Source organism: Perognathus longimembris, chromosome 25, assembly GCF_023159225.1.
Source record: "Perognathus longimembris pacificus isolate PPM17 chromosome 25, ASM2315922v1, whole genome shotgun sequence".
Classification (NCBI taxonomy): domain Eukaryota; kingdom Metazoa; phylum Chordata; class Mammalia; order Rodentia; family Heteromyidae; genus Perognathus; species Perognathus longimembris.
The window spans coordinates 2831106-2846193 of NC_063185.1; the positions used below are offsets into that span (position 1 = coordinate 2831106).

The 15088-nt window shown below is 51.8% G+C and overlaps 1 protein-coding gene across 1 annotated transcript; it reads right to left on the reverse strand.

Moving 5' to 3' along the window:
* Positions 1–10339: 10339 nt before the first annotated feature.
* LOC125341770 (homeobox protein Nkx-2.5-like) lies at positions 10340–14705 on the reverse strand. The gene is made up of 2 exons (XM_048333864.1): positions 14348–14705; positions 10340–10968 (listed from the first exon to the last, which is right to left on the reverse strand). The coding sequence occupies exons 1-2, from the start codon at positions 14703–14705 to the stop codon at positions 10340–10342; spliced, it is 987 nt and encodes a 328-aa protein (XP_048189821.1).
* Positions 14706–15088: the final 383 nt, after the last annotated feature.

Below are 15088 nucleotides of genomic sequence, written 5' to 3' on the forward strand. Positions count from 1 at the left end.
AATATGGAAACAACCCAGATGCCCCTCCACAGACGAATGGATCCAAAAAATATGGTACCTATACACAATGGAATACTACATAGTGATTAGGAATGGTGAAATATTGTTATTTGCAGGGAAATGGTCAGAACTCGAACAAATAATGTTGAGCGAGACAAGCCTAGAACACAGAAAACAAAGGGGCATGATCTCCCTGATATATGACTGTTAAGAAAGGGAGACGGAGAGACAGTAGAGACCAAGTCTGTGAAACCAAAAACTGCTTGTCAAATAGTATTCCCCACAGGATTGGGGCAGCAACCCAACAGTATGTAACTAAAACCAAACAATTACTCAACACATAAAGGTCAAAAATTGACCTCTCAGTGGAATACAATAGCTAAAAATCTATGTATGTACGTTCATATAAGACTACTGTCGACATATTGTCTAATATCGACATTGCATTTAAAGCCCTAGGCGAATTTTCTTGGGCGCGGCCACGTGGCTACTGTATATGTTCTTGATACATTGTATATTGTATATATGTCTACCTGACCTAGAGAAGGGAAAGAAAAACAGGGCGTAAGATATCACAAGAAATGTACACACTCCCCTACTATGTAACTGTACCCTTTTTGCACAACACCCTGTCCAAAAAAATTGTGTTCAATTAATAAATAAATTAAATTAATATATATATAGGTATTCACAAGGAAATGGTCAGAACTTGAACACATAATGTTGAGCGAGACAAGCCTAGAACACAGAGAACAAAGGGGCATGATCTCCTTGATATATGACTGTTAGGGAGGGAGGGAGACAGTAGAGACCAGATCTGCAAAACAACAAACCTCTTTTCAAATGGTATTTCCACAGGTTTGGGTCAGTGACCTTACATTATGTATCTAAAACCAAACAACTACTAAACATAAAAAGGTCTAGAATAGACCTATCAGTGGATCACAATAGCTCAACTGCCATGTACACATGATCATATAAGACAAGGATAAGCAAAAACAACTCCAAGAGAAGGACACAGAAGGATTCTATTGTTGACGTGACATTTAAAGTTGTAGGTGAATTTCCTGTGGCGTACCCTACGTGGTTACTGTATATGATTTTGGTACACTGGATATTGTATATATGCCTACCTGATCTAGGGAAAGGAAAGAAAAATGAGGGTGTAAGATGTCATAAGAAATGTATTCACTGCCTTATTATGTAACTGTACCCCTTTGCACAACACCTTGTCAACAAAATTTAACTAAAAAAATCCAGCCTGGTAGACAAACCCAAGACATTCTTATCTTCAGTGGACCACCAGAAAGCCAGAAGTGGGGCTGTGGCTCAAGTGGTAGAGCACCAGCCTTGAGCAAAGAGCTCAAGGACACCACCTAGGCCCTGAGTTCAAGCCCCACGACTACAAAAAAAAAAAAAATCAACAAGGAAATAAATGTATTCATTACCTAACTTATGCAATTATAACCCCTCTGTACATCACCTTTACAACAATAATTTTAAAAAATAAATACAGCTAGGTGCCAGTGGCTCACACCTGTCATCCTAGCTACTTAGTAGGCTGAGATATGAAGATCATGGTTCCAAGCCAGCCTCGGCAGGGACATCCATGAAACTGTTAGCTCCAATAAACTACTCAGAAAAAGCCAGAAGTGTCACTGTGGCTCAAGTGGCAGAGTGCTAGCCTTGTGCACGAAGAGACTCAGGTACAGCACCCAGACCCTGAGTTCAAGCCTAAGGACCAGCAAAAGAAATAAATAATAAAAAATAAATAGATGAAAAGCATAAAATGGTGGTGGTGGGGTTGTCATAGATCCAGGAGGTCCCAATAGATCCATATGGGATGATTGCACACTGATATTCAGGAGGGGACAAAGCTTTCTGGAAGCTTCTTGAAACCCTATAGAGGGGCAGCAGCCCCCCCCTCCCCAGCTGGTGGGGGACACGCAGCAAGCATTTGACATTTCCTGTGCGGAGCTTCTGAGCTGGGCCCCCCAAGCCGTCTGAGCGTGGTGGGGAGATAAGGCAGGGTGTGCAGCGATAATGGCGCCCCGGGGAGCCGAGCCGGCGCTGGGCAGGGCGAGCTCCAGCCCCTGCCCGGGTAAATATAGAACCGCCGTGTGACAGCTCGGCACGGGGTGACAGGCCAGGCCGCCCCCACTGCCCCCGGAATAGCCGGCGGTCCACCTTTCCTTCTGCTGCCCGGAATAGGGCCCAGGTGCCCAGGGGAGGGATGGAGGAGGGACTCCATCACACTGGCTAGTGTGTGTGTGTGTGTGTGTGTGTGTGTGTGTGTGTGTGTGTGTCCATCTGTCCATCCTGGGGCTTGAACTCAGGGCCTGAGCTTTGTCACTCAATGCTGGCGCTCTACCACTTGAGCCACAGCGCCACTTCTGGTTTTCTGGTGGTTCTTTGGAGATAAGAGGCTCATGGACTTTCCTTCCCCAGGCTGGCTTTGAACCATGATGCTCAGATCTCAGCCTCCTGAGTAGCTGGAATGACAGGTATGAACCACAGAGTCCTGCTGTGTTTATTCTTTTGTTGTTCTGTGCTCTTCCTGTGCTGTGTGCCTGCCCAGCGAATCAGGTCATAGCTTGGCAGTGTTTCTAGGCCATTCTCTAAGAGATGTGGCTGCTTCCTCTGCCCTCTGCCAAGCCAGTGCTTCTAGGTAGCACAGTTCAATGTTTCTGTAAAAAAAAAAAAAAGACCCGATGCTGGTGGCTCACACCTGTAATCCCAGCTACTCAGACGGCTGAGATAGGAGGATCACAGTTCCAAGTGAGACTAAACAGGAAATGCCCACGAGACTTACCTCCAATGACCCAGCAAAAAGCCGATAGTGGAGGTATGGCTCAAGTGGTAGAGCACCAGCTTTGAATGATAAAGCTCAGGGACAGTGCTCAGGCCCTAAGTGCAAGGCCCACGACTGGCACACACACACACACACACGCAATTACACACTTACACCCCCACACACCTCTAGGAAGGAAGCAATGCTAGGTGATCGCTTGCTGTACCCCCTAACGTTTGACTTGCTCTTGACTCTGAACCCCAGGTTGCGGGCTGGAGGCTTGACAGCTGTTTGGATCCAATTTATTTGTTCACAAAGGAGGGACGGGCTGGCCCCACCATCTGGTGGGGGACCCCGATTTGCTGCTCCTAAGTGTGGGTGCTTACAACTCTGGCTTTAAGGATGATTCCTGTAGGGCCTGCTCATTAATTCCCTCCAGGAAAAAACCCCCAAAACTTGCCAGGTTTATTTGTTTTTGTTTTTGTTTTTTGTTGTTGTTGTTGTTTGCCAGTCCTGGGGCTTGAACTCAAGGCCTGAGCACTGTCCCTGGCTTCTTCCCGCTCAAGGCTAGCACTCTGCCACTTGAGCCACAGTGCCATTTCTGGCTTTTTTCTGTATATGTGGTGCTGAGGAATTGAACCCAGGGCTTCATGTATACGAGGCAAGCACTCTACCACTAGGCCATATTTCCAGCCCCCTTGCCAGGTTTAAAAGCTGCTTCTCCTGTGGCTGAGGCCCATCCATTAAACACCACCTGGAGCTGTGAGTGGGACCACAGGGCGGCACTGGGCACAGATGGCGGCTGGGGACACAGACGACCCCCCCCCCGGAGAGCTTGCTGTTGGGACATTTGGATTTCATTTCAACCCATGCACCAGCTGTGCTCTTTCCAGAATCCTTTCCATTGTCAGCCCTGTGGGGGCTCCCATTTTCCTTAGCCCGTTTCCCACTATGGTAACAAAACGCCCAAGGTCAGGAGGCTTGTCAAGACAAAAGGTTTTATTTGATGATAGTTCCGGAAATGGAGAGTCCATGATATGGACTCTGATGAGGGGTTTGGAGGGTCACTGGGGGTGCCTCCCTGTGTTCATCTGGGCCAAGGGCACACCTCCCAGTGACCCCACACCACCCTGTGTCCTGTGGGCTCAGAACAACACGGGTGGCCCTGCAGGTCCCATGTGGCCCTGTGAACCCCTGGGGGACACACATCCAGTGAAGGGGAGCACCACAACAGCGCCAGCCTTCACCATAAGTGCCATCTAGAAAAGGAGACAGAGCTGGCGGCCGCTCATGCCTGTCATCCTAGCTACTCAGGGGGCTGAGAACTGAGGATTGGGGTTCGAGGCCAGCCTGGACAGGAAAGTCTATAAGACTCTCCAATGAACCAACAAAGTTGGAAGTGGAGTTGTGGCTCAAGTAGTAGAGCACTAGCCTTGAGCAAAAAAGCTAAGAGGCAATGCCCAGGCCCTGAATTCAAGCCCCAGGACTGGTACAAAATAAAAACAAAACAGAACTCCCAGGGCTGGGGATATGGCCTAGTGGCAAGAGTGCTTGCCTCGTATACATGAGGCCCTGGGTTCAATTCCCCAGCACCACATATACAGAAAATGGCCAGAAGTGGCGCTGTGGCTCAAGTGGTAGAGTGCTAGCCTTGAGCAAAAGGAAGCCAGGGACAGTGCTCAGGGCCTGAGTCCAAGCCCCAGGACTGGCCAAAACAACAACAAAAAAAAAAAAAAAAAAAAAAAAACAGAACTCCCAGGAAGACCTCTGAATCTAAACACTAAACACAGTCTCTCTCCCCTCACTCCTGGAGTGGCCACAGGTAGGTGACATCCTTAATATTTATTTTTATTTATTTGTTTATTTATTATCAGCCCCAGGTTTGAACTCAGGACCTGGACACTGTCCCTGATGTTTGCAGTTTTTTTCTTTTTAGCTCAAGGCTAGCACTCTACCACTTGAGCCACAGCTCTATTTCCAGTTTTTTCTGAGTAGTTTACTTGAGATCAGAGTCTCACGACTTTCCTGCCCAGGCTGGCTTTGAACCACAATCCTCAGATCTCAGCCCTCTGAGTAGCCAGAATAATAGGCAGCCACTGCACCTGCCTGAATGGGACTTTAGTTTCCCCCTTGGCAAACAGCAGCTTTGAAGGGTCAGTGTGAGCACTGGGCCTGGCATAAATACCAACTCGGATGAGGTAACGACGGCTGGACAGCTGTCTCCCACAGCTGTGGGCTGGGGCAGGGTGGGGGACGGGCAAGGTGACCCGAGTGGCAGGCCTGGCAAGCTTCTCTCCTGCTTGCCACCTTCCAAGAAACAGAACAGGACAAAAGGGACAGGCTGGGCCCGGCCCTGGCAGCTCCCGCCAGTCATCCCAGCTACTCAGGAGACTCAGACCTGAGGATCACAGTTCAAAGCCAGCCCAGGCAGGAAAAGTCCATGAGACTCTTTCTGTTTGTTTTTTGGCCAGTCCTAGGCCGTGAACTCAGGGCCTGAGCACTGTCCCTGGCTTCTTTTTTGCTCAAGGCTAGCACTCTGCCACTTGAGCCACCGCGCCACTTCTGGCCATTTTCTGCATATGTGGTGCTGAGGAGTCAAACCCAGGGCCTCATGTATACGAGGCAAGCAGTCTTGCCACTAGGCCATATTCCCAGCCCCTCCATGAGACTCTTATCTCCAATAAACCACCAGAAAACCGAAAGTGGTGCTGTGGCTCAAGTGGTAAAATGCTAGCCTTGAACATAAGAGTTCAGGGACAGAGCTCAGGCCCAGAGAGAGTTCAAGCCCCATGATGAAAGGAAGGAAGGAAGGAAGGAAGGAAAAGAAAGAATGAGAGAGAGAAAAAGGAAAAGGATAGGAACAGTTCTGATTTGGCAAAACCTGTGCCAAGGAAATAAAGGAGAATGGACTGTGTGCCTGGAGTCTTTTTTAAATTTATATATATATATATATGCATATATATACATATAACATATACATATAGTGTATGTTTATTTACATAAAGATAAATATTTATAATAATATATAATATAAATATATGCCAATCCTGAGGCTTGAACTCAGGTCCTGGGTACTGTTCCTGAGCTTTTTGACTAAGGCTAGCACTCTACCACTTGAGTCACAGCTCCACTTCAGCTTTTTGTTGGCTCACTTGAGATAAGAGACTCACAGATGCAAAACCATATGGTGTAAACCAACTGAACAACTCCTGGGGGGGGAGAGGGAAAGGGGGAGGGGAAGGGGGAATGAGGGAGGAGGTAACAAACAGTACAAGAAATGTACCCAAGGCCTAACGTATGAAACTGTAACCTCTCTGTACATCAATTTGACAGTAAAATAAGTAAAAAAAATAAGAGACTCACAGACTTTCCTGCCTGGGCTGGCTTTGAACTGTGATCCTCAGATCTCAGCCTCCTGAGCAGCTGGGATGACAGGCGTGAGCCACCGGTACTGGGCTCGGCTTCGCTGTTTTGAAATATTAGTAAATCTAAATGGAGTCCCCTTTGTGTCCTTCGAAGCCGCCCCTGCCAGGCCCTGTGTCTCATGGGCTCCCAGCTGCTTTTCACTTCACCCTCCTTTCTTTCCTATGTTTCTGCCTTGGTCAGAATTTCTCACCTCGTCCAAGTCATTTACGTAATAATGATTTTTTTTAATCAATAAAAGGGAGGGATGGTTCAGAATGATGAAAGGGTGACACTGAACAAGATGTATTCATAAACTGCTTGTTAAATGGCAACTCCTTTGTATAATGACTTAAATATTTTTTTAAAGACTGATTTCATCCATAAGGGGGAAAGGAATCACTATGCAAACCCGGGTTAATTAGTTAGTTGGAAATAAGTCTCTTGGACTTTCCTTTGATCCTCTGATCTCAGCCTCCTCTGTAGCTGGGATTACAGGCATGAGCTACTGTAGCTTCCCATCCCCCTCCCCACCTTTTTAACTGAAGAATCTACCCTAAGGGACTCAATAAGACCCTGTTTGTGCCCCCCCCCCCCGTGGACTTGGGGCATTTCTGCAGCTTCTCACAACCACTTGGGTTCCTCTTGGGGATGAAGATCCCTTAGGTGCTGGAACTTTCCTAAAGCTTTTGGTCAGGGGTCCTGGGCTTTGAGCCCCTCTCCACAGACACCAGCCAGCCAGTCCCTCTGTGAAGGTCTAGGGAAAGATGCACATAGATGCACCTGTTCATTGAAGAAGAGGCTAACCAGGAAAGGGAGAGTGAATCAGACAGCTCAGAGTCTGGGGCTGGAGCTCAGAGACACAGCACTTACTTAAGGCAGACTTTGGGTTTGATCCCCAGGACAAAACATTAACAAGGCCAGGTGCTGGTGGCTCAAGTCTATAATCCCAGCTACTCAAGAGGCTGAGATCTGAGGATCAAGGTTCAAAGCCAGCCCAAGCAGGAAAGTCCCTGAGACACTTATCTCCAGTGAACCACCAAAAAGCCGGAAGTGGAGCTATGGTTCAAGTAGCAGAGCACCAGCCTGAGTGAAAAATGTCAGGGACGGTGTGTTTAGGTCTTGTGTTCAAGCCCCAAGACTAGCACGCACGCACACACACACACACACACACACACACACACACCTCACAACAATAGATGAACTCCCAAACAAAAATACATGGGAAATAACATCTTGATCTTGCCTCTAATGTCCCTGCACACAAGTTTAAGATGAAAGAGACCAGCGGGATGCAGGTGGCTCATGCCTGTAATCCCAGCTATGTAGAAGGCTGAGATCTGAGGATCCCGGGTTTGAAGCCAGTCTGGGCAGGAAAGTCCCCATGAGAGCAGGAAGTGGAGCTGTGGCCCAAATAGTAGAGTGTTTCTTCTTATGGAAAGAATAAAACAAAGGGACAGCATCCAGGCCCTAAATTCAATCCCAGGGGCCAGTAAAGAAAGAAAAGAAAAGAGGGAAAAGGAATGAGGGAAAGCGAGAGCGAGAGCGAAAGAGAGAGAGAGAGAGAGAGAGAGAGAGAGAGAGAGAGAGAGAGTGGAAGGGAGGGAAGGGGTAGAGCACTCTACCCCTTGAGCCACACCTCCCTGTCGGGCGTTTTACTAATTCGTTGGAAGTAACAATCTCTCTGATTCACCTGCCAGGCTGGCTTTGAACCCATGTCCTCAGATCTCCTCCTCTGAATAGCCAGGGCGGCGTGGGGTCCGGCGATTTCTGGGTCGGGCCTCCACCCTGGGGAGCAGCGTGGGGAGGGAGCCGGGCCGCTTAGGGCCGAGCCCGTCGGCGCTCCCCGGTCGGCCGGGCCGCGGTGGGCTCCGTACTGGTCTCCAGCGCGGGATGCAGGCGCTGGGCTAGGGAACAGAAAGCCCCCGCCAGCCTGGCCCCGACCCCGCGGTCCAGCCCAGCCCCGCGGGCCTCCCCTCACCCCGCAAGCGCCGGCCTAGGCGGGCCGGACACACTCTCCAGAAGCAGGCGCACAGGGCCGGGGCTGGTGCGGGTCGCGCTGGGTGGGTTTGGTGTGCAGGCAGCCCGGATAAATCCCTTCAGCCTTGAGAGGAACGAGCTACGGGGCAGTGCCCGGGCCCTGAGTTCAAGATCAGAAGTGGGGGGAAGAATAAAAATGAAAAATCAACCATGCAGGCCCGTGCAGAAAACTGCAGCAGACGCTCAGCAGCAACATTTCAGCTGCCCTTTGGGGTCCAGGTGTGCGGGTGGGGAACCCCCGCACCCTGAGACAAAATCTGGGCTCAGAAGGAGGCGTATTTTTGCTCTTCATTTTACATACAAAATAAACAAAAATCAAACGATGAGACGGCCCACATGGGCTCACGAATTTTTTTTCTTTTTATTTTTTGCTGGTGCTGGTGCTTGAACTCTGGACCTAGGTGCTGTCCCTGAGCTTCTTTTTGCTCAATGCTAGTGCTCCACCACTGAGCCACCAGTGCCACTTCTGGCTTTTTTGGTAGTTTCTTCCTGTCCTTGGCTGGCATTGAACCTCGGTCCTCAGATCTCAGCCTCCTGAGTAGCTAGGATGACAGGCGCGAGTTCCTTTAAGTCAGATGCCTTATGTGCTGCTCAATAGCTATAAGGCGATCTGTTTGTCTGGAGCAAGAGGAACCTAACCAAATTCTACCCGTGCTGCCGAAGAATAATCGCGGCTCACAGGAATGTCAGAGCTACACCTTAAAACAGGTGTTCTCTCGGGTGCTGGTGGCTCACACCTGTAATCCCAGCTGCTCAGGAAGCTGAAATCTGAGGATCCCAGTTGAAAGCCAGGGCTGGAAAGTCTGTGAGACTCTTATCTCCTAGGAACCACTGAAAAGCTGGAAGGAGATGGCTCTAGTAGTAGAGGCATGAGCAGAAAACCCAATTGGGAGCTAAGTAAGTCCCTAAATTCAAGCCCAGTACCAGCACACGTACATTCAAACAACACACACACACACACACACACACACACACACACACACACTTAAATTAAAATTAAATAGGAACCTACTGGGAGCTGGGACTCACACCTGCCATCCTAGCTACTCAAGAGGCCCAGATTGTGCTTCAAAGCCAGGCAGAGCAGAAAAGTCCATGAGACTCATCTCCCTCTAGGTAATCATTTAAAATCCTTGATGGAAAAAAACCTCGAGCTGGAGCACCAAGGCCCTGTGTTCAAGTCCCATGTGTGCGCACATACTAAATAAAATACAAATAAAAGAAAAGAAGGTCTCCCTCGACGGTACGGAATCATTCAGACGGTCTGACAAGGGCCTAGGTAGGACGAGACACTTTTTATTATCAACCAATTCCCGGCCTGCCCCGGCTGGCAGAAATGTCCTTTATAACGCGCTGCCAGCTCAAAAAATCGCACAGGCCGGCGGTGTGGGCGCAGTCACTTCAGTGGGGCCGGCTTCTCATTTCCTACAGCAACAAGTAAAACATAAATACGGGCGGGTGGGTGGGACGGGCAGCGGCCAGGGCGCGCAGGGCCCGGGGCTGGGACGCCCGGTGGGTCTCAGGCCAGCGCCCCGTTTCTCAGTTCTCCGTCTGGTCCCGAGAGGTGGGAAGAACCGGCGCGCGGGGACGGCGCCCCGGACCGCAGGCCGCGCTCGCTCCGCCTCTGCTCACCATAGAAAAGCACAGGGGGGAATCGTTCCGGGGTCAACCCTCAGGGTCCCCTTCTGGCGAGATGGGATGAAGGGAGGGATGGGTGGGTGGGTGGGTGGATGGATGGATGGATGGATGGGTGGGTGGGTGGAAAGACGGATGGATGGATGGGTGGAAAGATGGATGGATGCATGGATACATGAGTGGATGCATGGATGGATGGGTGGGTGGGTGGATAGATGGATGGATGGATGGATGGATGGGTGGGTGGGTGGAAAGACGGATGGATGGATGGGTGGAAAGATGGATGGATGCATGGATACATGAGTGGATGCATGGATGGATGGATGGGTGGATGGATGAATACATGAGTGGATGGATGGATGAATGGATGAGTGGATGCGTGGATGGATGGATGGGGGGTTGGGGGGTGGATGGCTGGGTATCTGGGTGGATGGACGAAGGGGCGCCCCCGGACGTGGCGAGGTCCCTTTCCTACCAGGCCCGGATACCGTGCAGCGAGGACACCCCGGGGCTGCCCTGCGCCATCCCAGGGCTGGGCACGGCGGCGTTCAAGTCCCCGATGCCGCCCAAGTTCACGAAGCCGTTGGCGGCGGCGTTGGCGCCGGGCTGGGCGGCGGGCGCGGCGGGGTAGGCGGCGGCGCAGCCGTAGGCGGGCGCGCAGGCCGGGGCGGCGGCGGCGCCGTAGGCGGGGTAAGCGGGGTAGGCGTTGTAGCCGTAGGCGTTGAGGCCCACGCCGTAGGCGGGCGCGTAGGGCGCCGAGTCCGCCAGGCACGGCTTCCCGTCGCGCACCAGCACGGGCACCGCGATCCTCCGGGCGGCCGGCGGTGGAGGCGGCGGCGGCGGCGGCGGCGGGGGCGGCAGCCCCACCAGCTCCAGAGTCTGGTCCTGGCGCTGCCTCTTGCACTTGTACCGACGGTTCTGGAACCAGATCTTGACCTGCGTGGACGTGAGCTTCAGCACGCTGGCCAGCTGGTCGCGCTCCGGGGCGGACAGGTAGCGCTGCTGCTTGAAGCGCCGCTCCAGCTCGTACACCTGCGCCTGCGAGAAGAGCACGCGGGGCCGCCGCCGCCGGCGCGCCCGGGCCCGCTCCGGCTCCGGCTCTGCGGGAAGGGGGTGCGGGGGGGGGGGGGGGACAGAGGGACCCGCGCGGCTGTCAGGGCGGCCCGGGCCGTCGAAGGGGCCGCCCGGCCCTGCCCTGCCCTGCCCAGCCCGGCCGGGCCCGGTCAGGCCCTCACTGCGCCCCACTGCGCGCCCCAACCGTGGAGAGGTCCCTTTCTGTGGGAAGCGCAAGCTCCTTCCCTTCACGCTAGGGAGCCTGGACACCCCCAGCCTTCTCCCCGGGAGGCCGCCTTCCGCAGCTTTCTCCTTTACTCCCGGATGTCTGGTTAACCTCTTTTTGTTATATGAACATTTTAATGATCGCGCGCGCGCGCGTGTGTGCGCGTGTGTGTGTTCACTCCCAGATGTCTGATTAACCCTTTTCTTGTATGAACATTTTAATGATTGTGTGTGTATACTCCCAGATACCTGATTAACCTCTTTTTCTCATATGAACATTTTCATGATCGTGTGTGTGTTTACTCCCGGATGTCTGATTAACCTCTTTTACTCATATGAACATCTTAATGAGTGTGTGTGTGTGTGTGTGTGATCGCGTGTCGGTCCTGAGGCTTGAACTCAGGGCCTGGATACTGTCTCTGTGTTTAGTTCGCCCTGGATTTTGTCCGTGCCCCCCCCTTTACAATTAATTGAAAGACTAAATCATCAGTGAGAGGGCTACCCCCCCCACACACACACTGGACAACAAATTAACAAAAGCCTCCATTCATCAAGGGCAGGAAGCCCGCGTCTGAAGGAGGCTGAGAGGGAGGAGGGTTCAAAGCCAACCAAGGCCGGAAATATGTACAAGAGATCGATTGCCCACGAACCAGGAGAAATAAAAAAGAGGGTCTCTGTCTGTCTGTCTGTCTCTCTCTCTCTCTCTCTCTCTCTGTCTGTCTCTGTCTCTCTCATTACCCCCCACCCCCCACCCGCTTGGAGAGCACCCACACGCTGTTAAGAGCGAGTCTCCTGCTTCCCACTCGGGCTTGTTCGTTGTCTGCTTTGCCTGCTCACTCACTCAGTAAAGCTCCACCCGATTTTCCTTACCATTTAAAAAAGAAAAGGGGGGAAGGCGGCAGAATTGGAGCAGTAGGTCAAGTAGGGGAACGCCAGTCTTGAGCAATAAATAAATAAACAAATAATAAAGTAAGGGACGGGCCCCCAGACCCTGAGTTCAAGCCCCGGGACCTGCACTAAAAGGGGCAAAACAAAACAAAAACAAAAACGAGGGAAGTGTCGGCCCTTGGGCACTTTGAATCCTGTGGGGTGCGATCGATGGATCACACAAGGAGCTTTCTGGTTGCCAAGAAAATCAAAGCAGGTGGCTTCGGGAATTGAACAAATAGACAACTTGGGTTTGGAATTTGAATGAGGGATCAGCATCTCCTCCTCCAGGTGGGCGCCCAGCCTCAAAATGAAAAGACCAAGAGAACCTGTGAGGTGTTTGGAGAGCGATCATCCCCGCCGGCTCGGTGTCTGAAAGGAACCAAAACACCAAAAGGCTACAAGTTTGAGTCCAGTGCTCAAAGCTGCCGAGGCCGAGGAAGGACACCTTCGGTGCCCGGGCTGGTGTGGGCACAGCCAGGACCCAGCCTACCCACTCATTAGGATTTTGCTTCGTATGAAATCTAGTGCCTGTCAAGATTTCCCCCGGCCTTCTTTTTCTGCCCCTAGACAACTTGAGGGGTTCACATTGGCTTTCCACTTCTCAGTGGCGGTTTGCTCCCTGCCCCCTTGGCCTTCTGTGGAATCCTAAAGATTCCAAGTTGGGCCCGGGGTCTCCCCAACCGTGTCCCTTTCTATGAAAAGGACAAGGGCCTCCCTTAGGGCTGGAAAGCCTGGATTCCCCTCCCCAAGAAGACCACCTTCTGTGGCTGTCTCCTTTACTCCCAGATGTCTGTTTAGCTTTTACTATTTTTAATTTGTGTTTAATGTGTGTGTGTGTGAGAGAGAGAGAGAAAGAGAAAGAGAGTGTGTGTGTGTGTGTGTGTGTGTGTGTGTGTGTCCTGGGGCTTGAACTCAGGGCTTGGACACTGTCCCTGTGCTTATTTTGCCCAAAGCTAATGCTCTCCCACCCAAACCCACAGTTCCACTTCTGCCTTTTTCTTTGGCCCGTTCAATGCAGAATGAAGCCTCTCGTGGACTTTTCTTGTCCTGGCTGGTGTTGAACTGTCCATCCTCAGATCTCAGCCTCCTGAGGAGCTAGGGTGACAAGCAAGAGCCACTGGCGCCCAGCAAAGGAGCTGTTTTTATGTTATATATAGCTAACGAAGTTAACAAATTATGTATGATAACAAAATATTTTAATTGTAATATTTTATCTACATTTTGATGACTATTTTAGTACAGCTGAAGACATAACAGTTGCTTAGCTTCAAACAAACAAACAACATGGGCTGGGAGTAGCTCAATGGCAAAGCACTTGCCTAGCAAGTGCAATGACCTGGGTTCCATCCCCAGCACAAAAAAGAAAAGACAAATAATAAATAATTATAGTTACATGTCTCGTGAATGAATCTGGGCCCTGGTTCTGCCTGAAAATATGCTTGAAAAAATAATAAAGTTAAATCAGATTCCTTATGAGTGTGTAGTATTTCATGCTAAAAATTAAGGCCCAACTTTCCCCTTGGCACAAAAGTAGGAGAGGCCCAGACACCCAGACTCAGGGACCATACAAAGTACTCAGCCCTCCTCCAATCGTGGGTCCAGGAGCGTGTGTTACCCAGAGCTTGAATTTCTCTTTCATAGTTCGCCTTGGAAGTTAAAAACAAAAGATTTCCCGAAATTCAACGAGGAATTTTTATTTTAAATCATTCTGCTAAAGAGATCTTCTAATCCCCTTGCTAAGTGTCACAAACGGATCCCTTCCTAACGGATTCAAGAAATGGGGGGCGGGGTGCTGCCTGCCTGAGTCTTTGTTAGGCCAAAATACATTTAAAAATCATTTGTTTTTTGTTTCTGATCCTTTCAATCCCACATTTCCTCTACATTTCCCATTGGATGCAGGGTGGGGAGTTGGGGACCCTGGTGATAAGTCACAGGCTCTCTCTGGCTCTCTCTCTCTCTCTCTCTCTCTCTCCTCTCTCTCGCTCTCGCTCGCTCTCTCTGTCTCTCTCGCTCGCTCGCTCGCTCTCTCTGTCTCTCTGTCTCTGTCTCTCTCTGTCTCTCTCTCCCTCTCCCTCTCCCTCTCTGTCTCTCTGTCTCTCTCTGTCTGTCTCTCTCTCTCTCTCTCTCTCTCTCTCTCTGTTCCCAGCTCCCAGCGGCCCTCCCCCCCCCCCATCCCCATCCCCAGCGCGGGCCTGGGCTTCTTGCTGGAAGGGATAGGGGATACAAAAAACGATCAGAGAAAAGAAAAAAAGTCAGCTGTGTTCTCCTCACCTTTCTTATCCGCTCGGGGGTCCTTGGCCGGCTCCGGGTCGCCGTAGGCGCGTGGATAGAACGTTGGGGCGTCCGGAAAGGCAGGGGCGCACTTGGGAGGCGGCGAAGGCGCCGGGCCCAGCGCGGCGGCGGCGGCGCGCAGCTCCGGAAGGAGGCCGGGCGCGGGCGCCCCGGGCCCGGCGCAGGCCTCGGGCTTGAAGGCGGCCAGCATGCAGGAGGAGGGCGCCAGGGCGGCCTCGGGGCGCACGGGGGGCTCCCGGGCGGCCAGGCTGCGCTGCTGCTGTTGTTGCTGGATCTCCAAGTTCAGGATGTCTTTGACCGAGAACGGGGTGGGTGTGAGCGTGGAACTGGGGAACATAGTCACAGCACCCCGTTTGGGTTGTTGTGTGTTGTTTTTTCACAGCGCTGCCCGCCGTTCCCTGCAGGCTCCCTGCATGGTGCCCACCGCCCCTCGGGCCCCTGGCTGGGCAGCAGGTAACGCCTGGCCCAGCACTGGGGGGCGGGAGGGGGGCTTGGAGAGGCGGGACCAGGGCAGGGGAGGGGGAGATCCGGTCTGCTATTGGGCCAGGGGCTGGGTGGCCGGAGGAGCCGCCGGGCACTTGGGTGTCACCTAATATAGTCATACTGCTAGAAAAAAAAATCTGCCTGGGCTTTTTTTTTTTTTAAAGGGGCAGTGACCCATATAGAAATCTATAGCTTCGGTAGCCGGAGATGGCTTGGCTTGAGTGTGTAAAGCCCTGA

Bases quoted from the DNA above. Each gene is read 5' to 3' on its own strand.
- LOC125341770 (XM_048333864.1), bottom strand. From the start codon at position 14,705: ATGTTCCCCAGTTCCACGCTCACACCCACCCCGTTCTCGGTCAAAGAC. The intron at 10,969-14,347 runs GTGAGGAGAACA...CCCTTCCCGCAG, and splicing joins CCCCCGAGCGGATAAGAAAG to AGCCGGAGCCGGAGCGGGCC.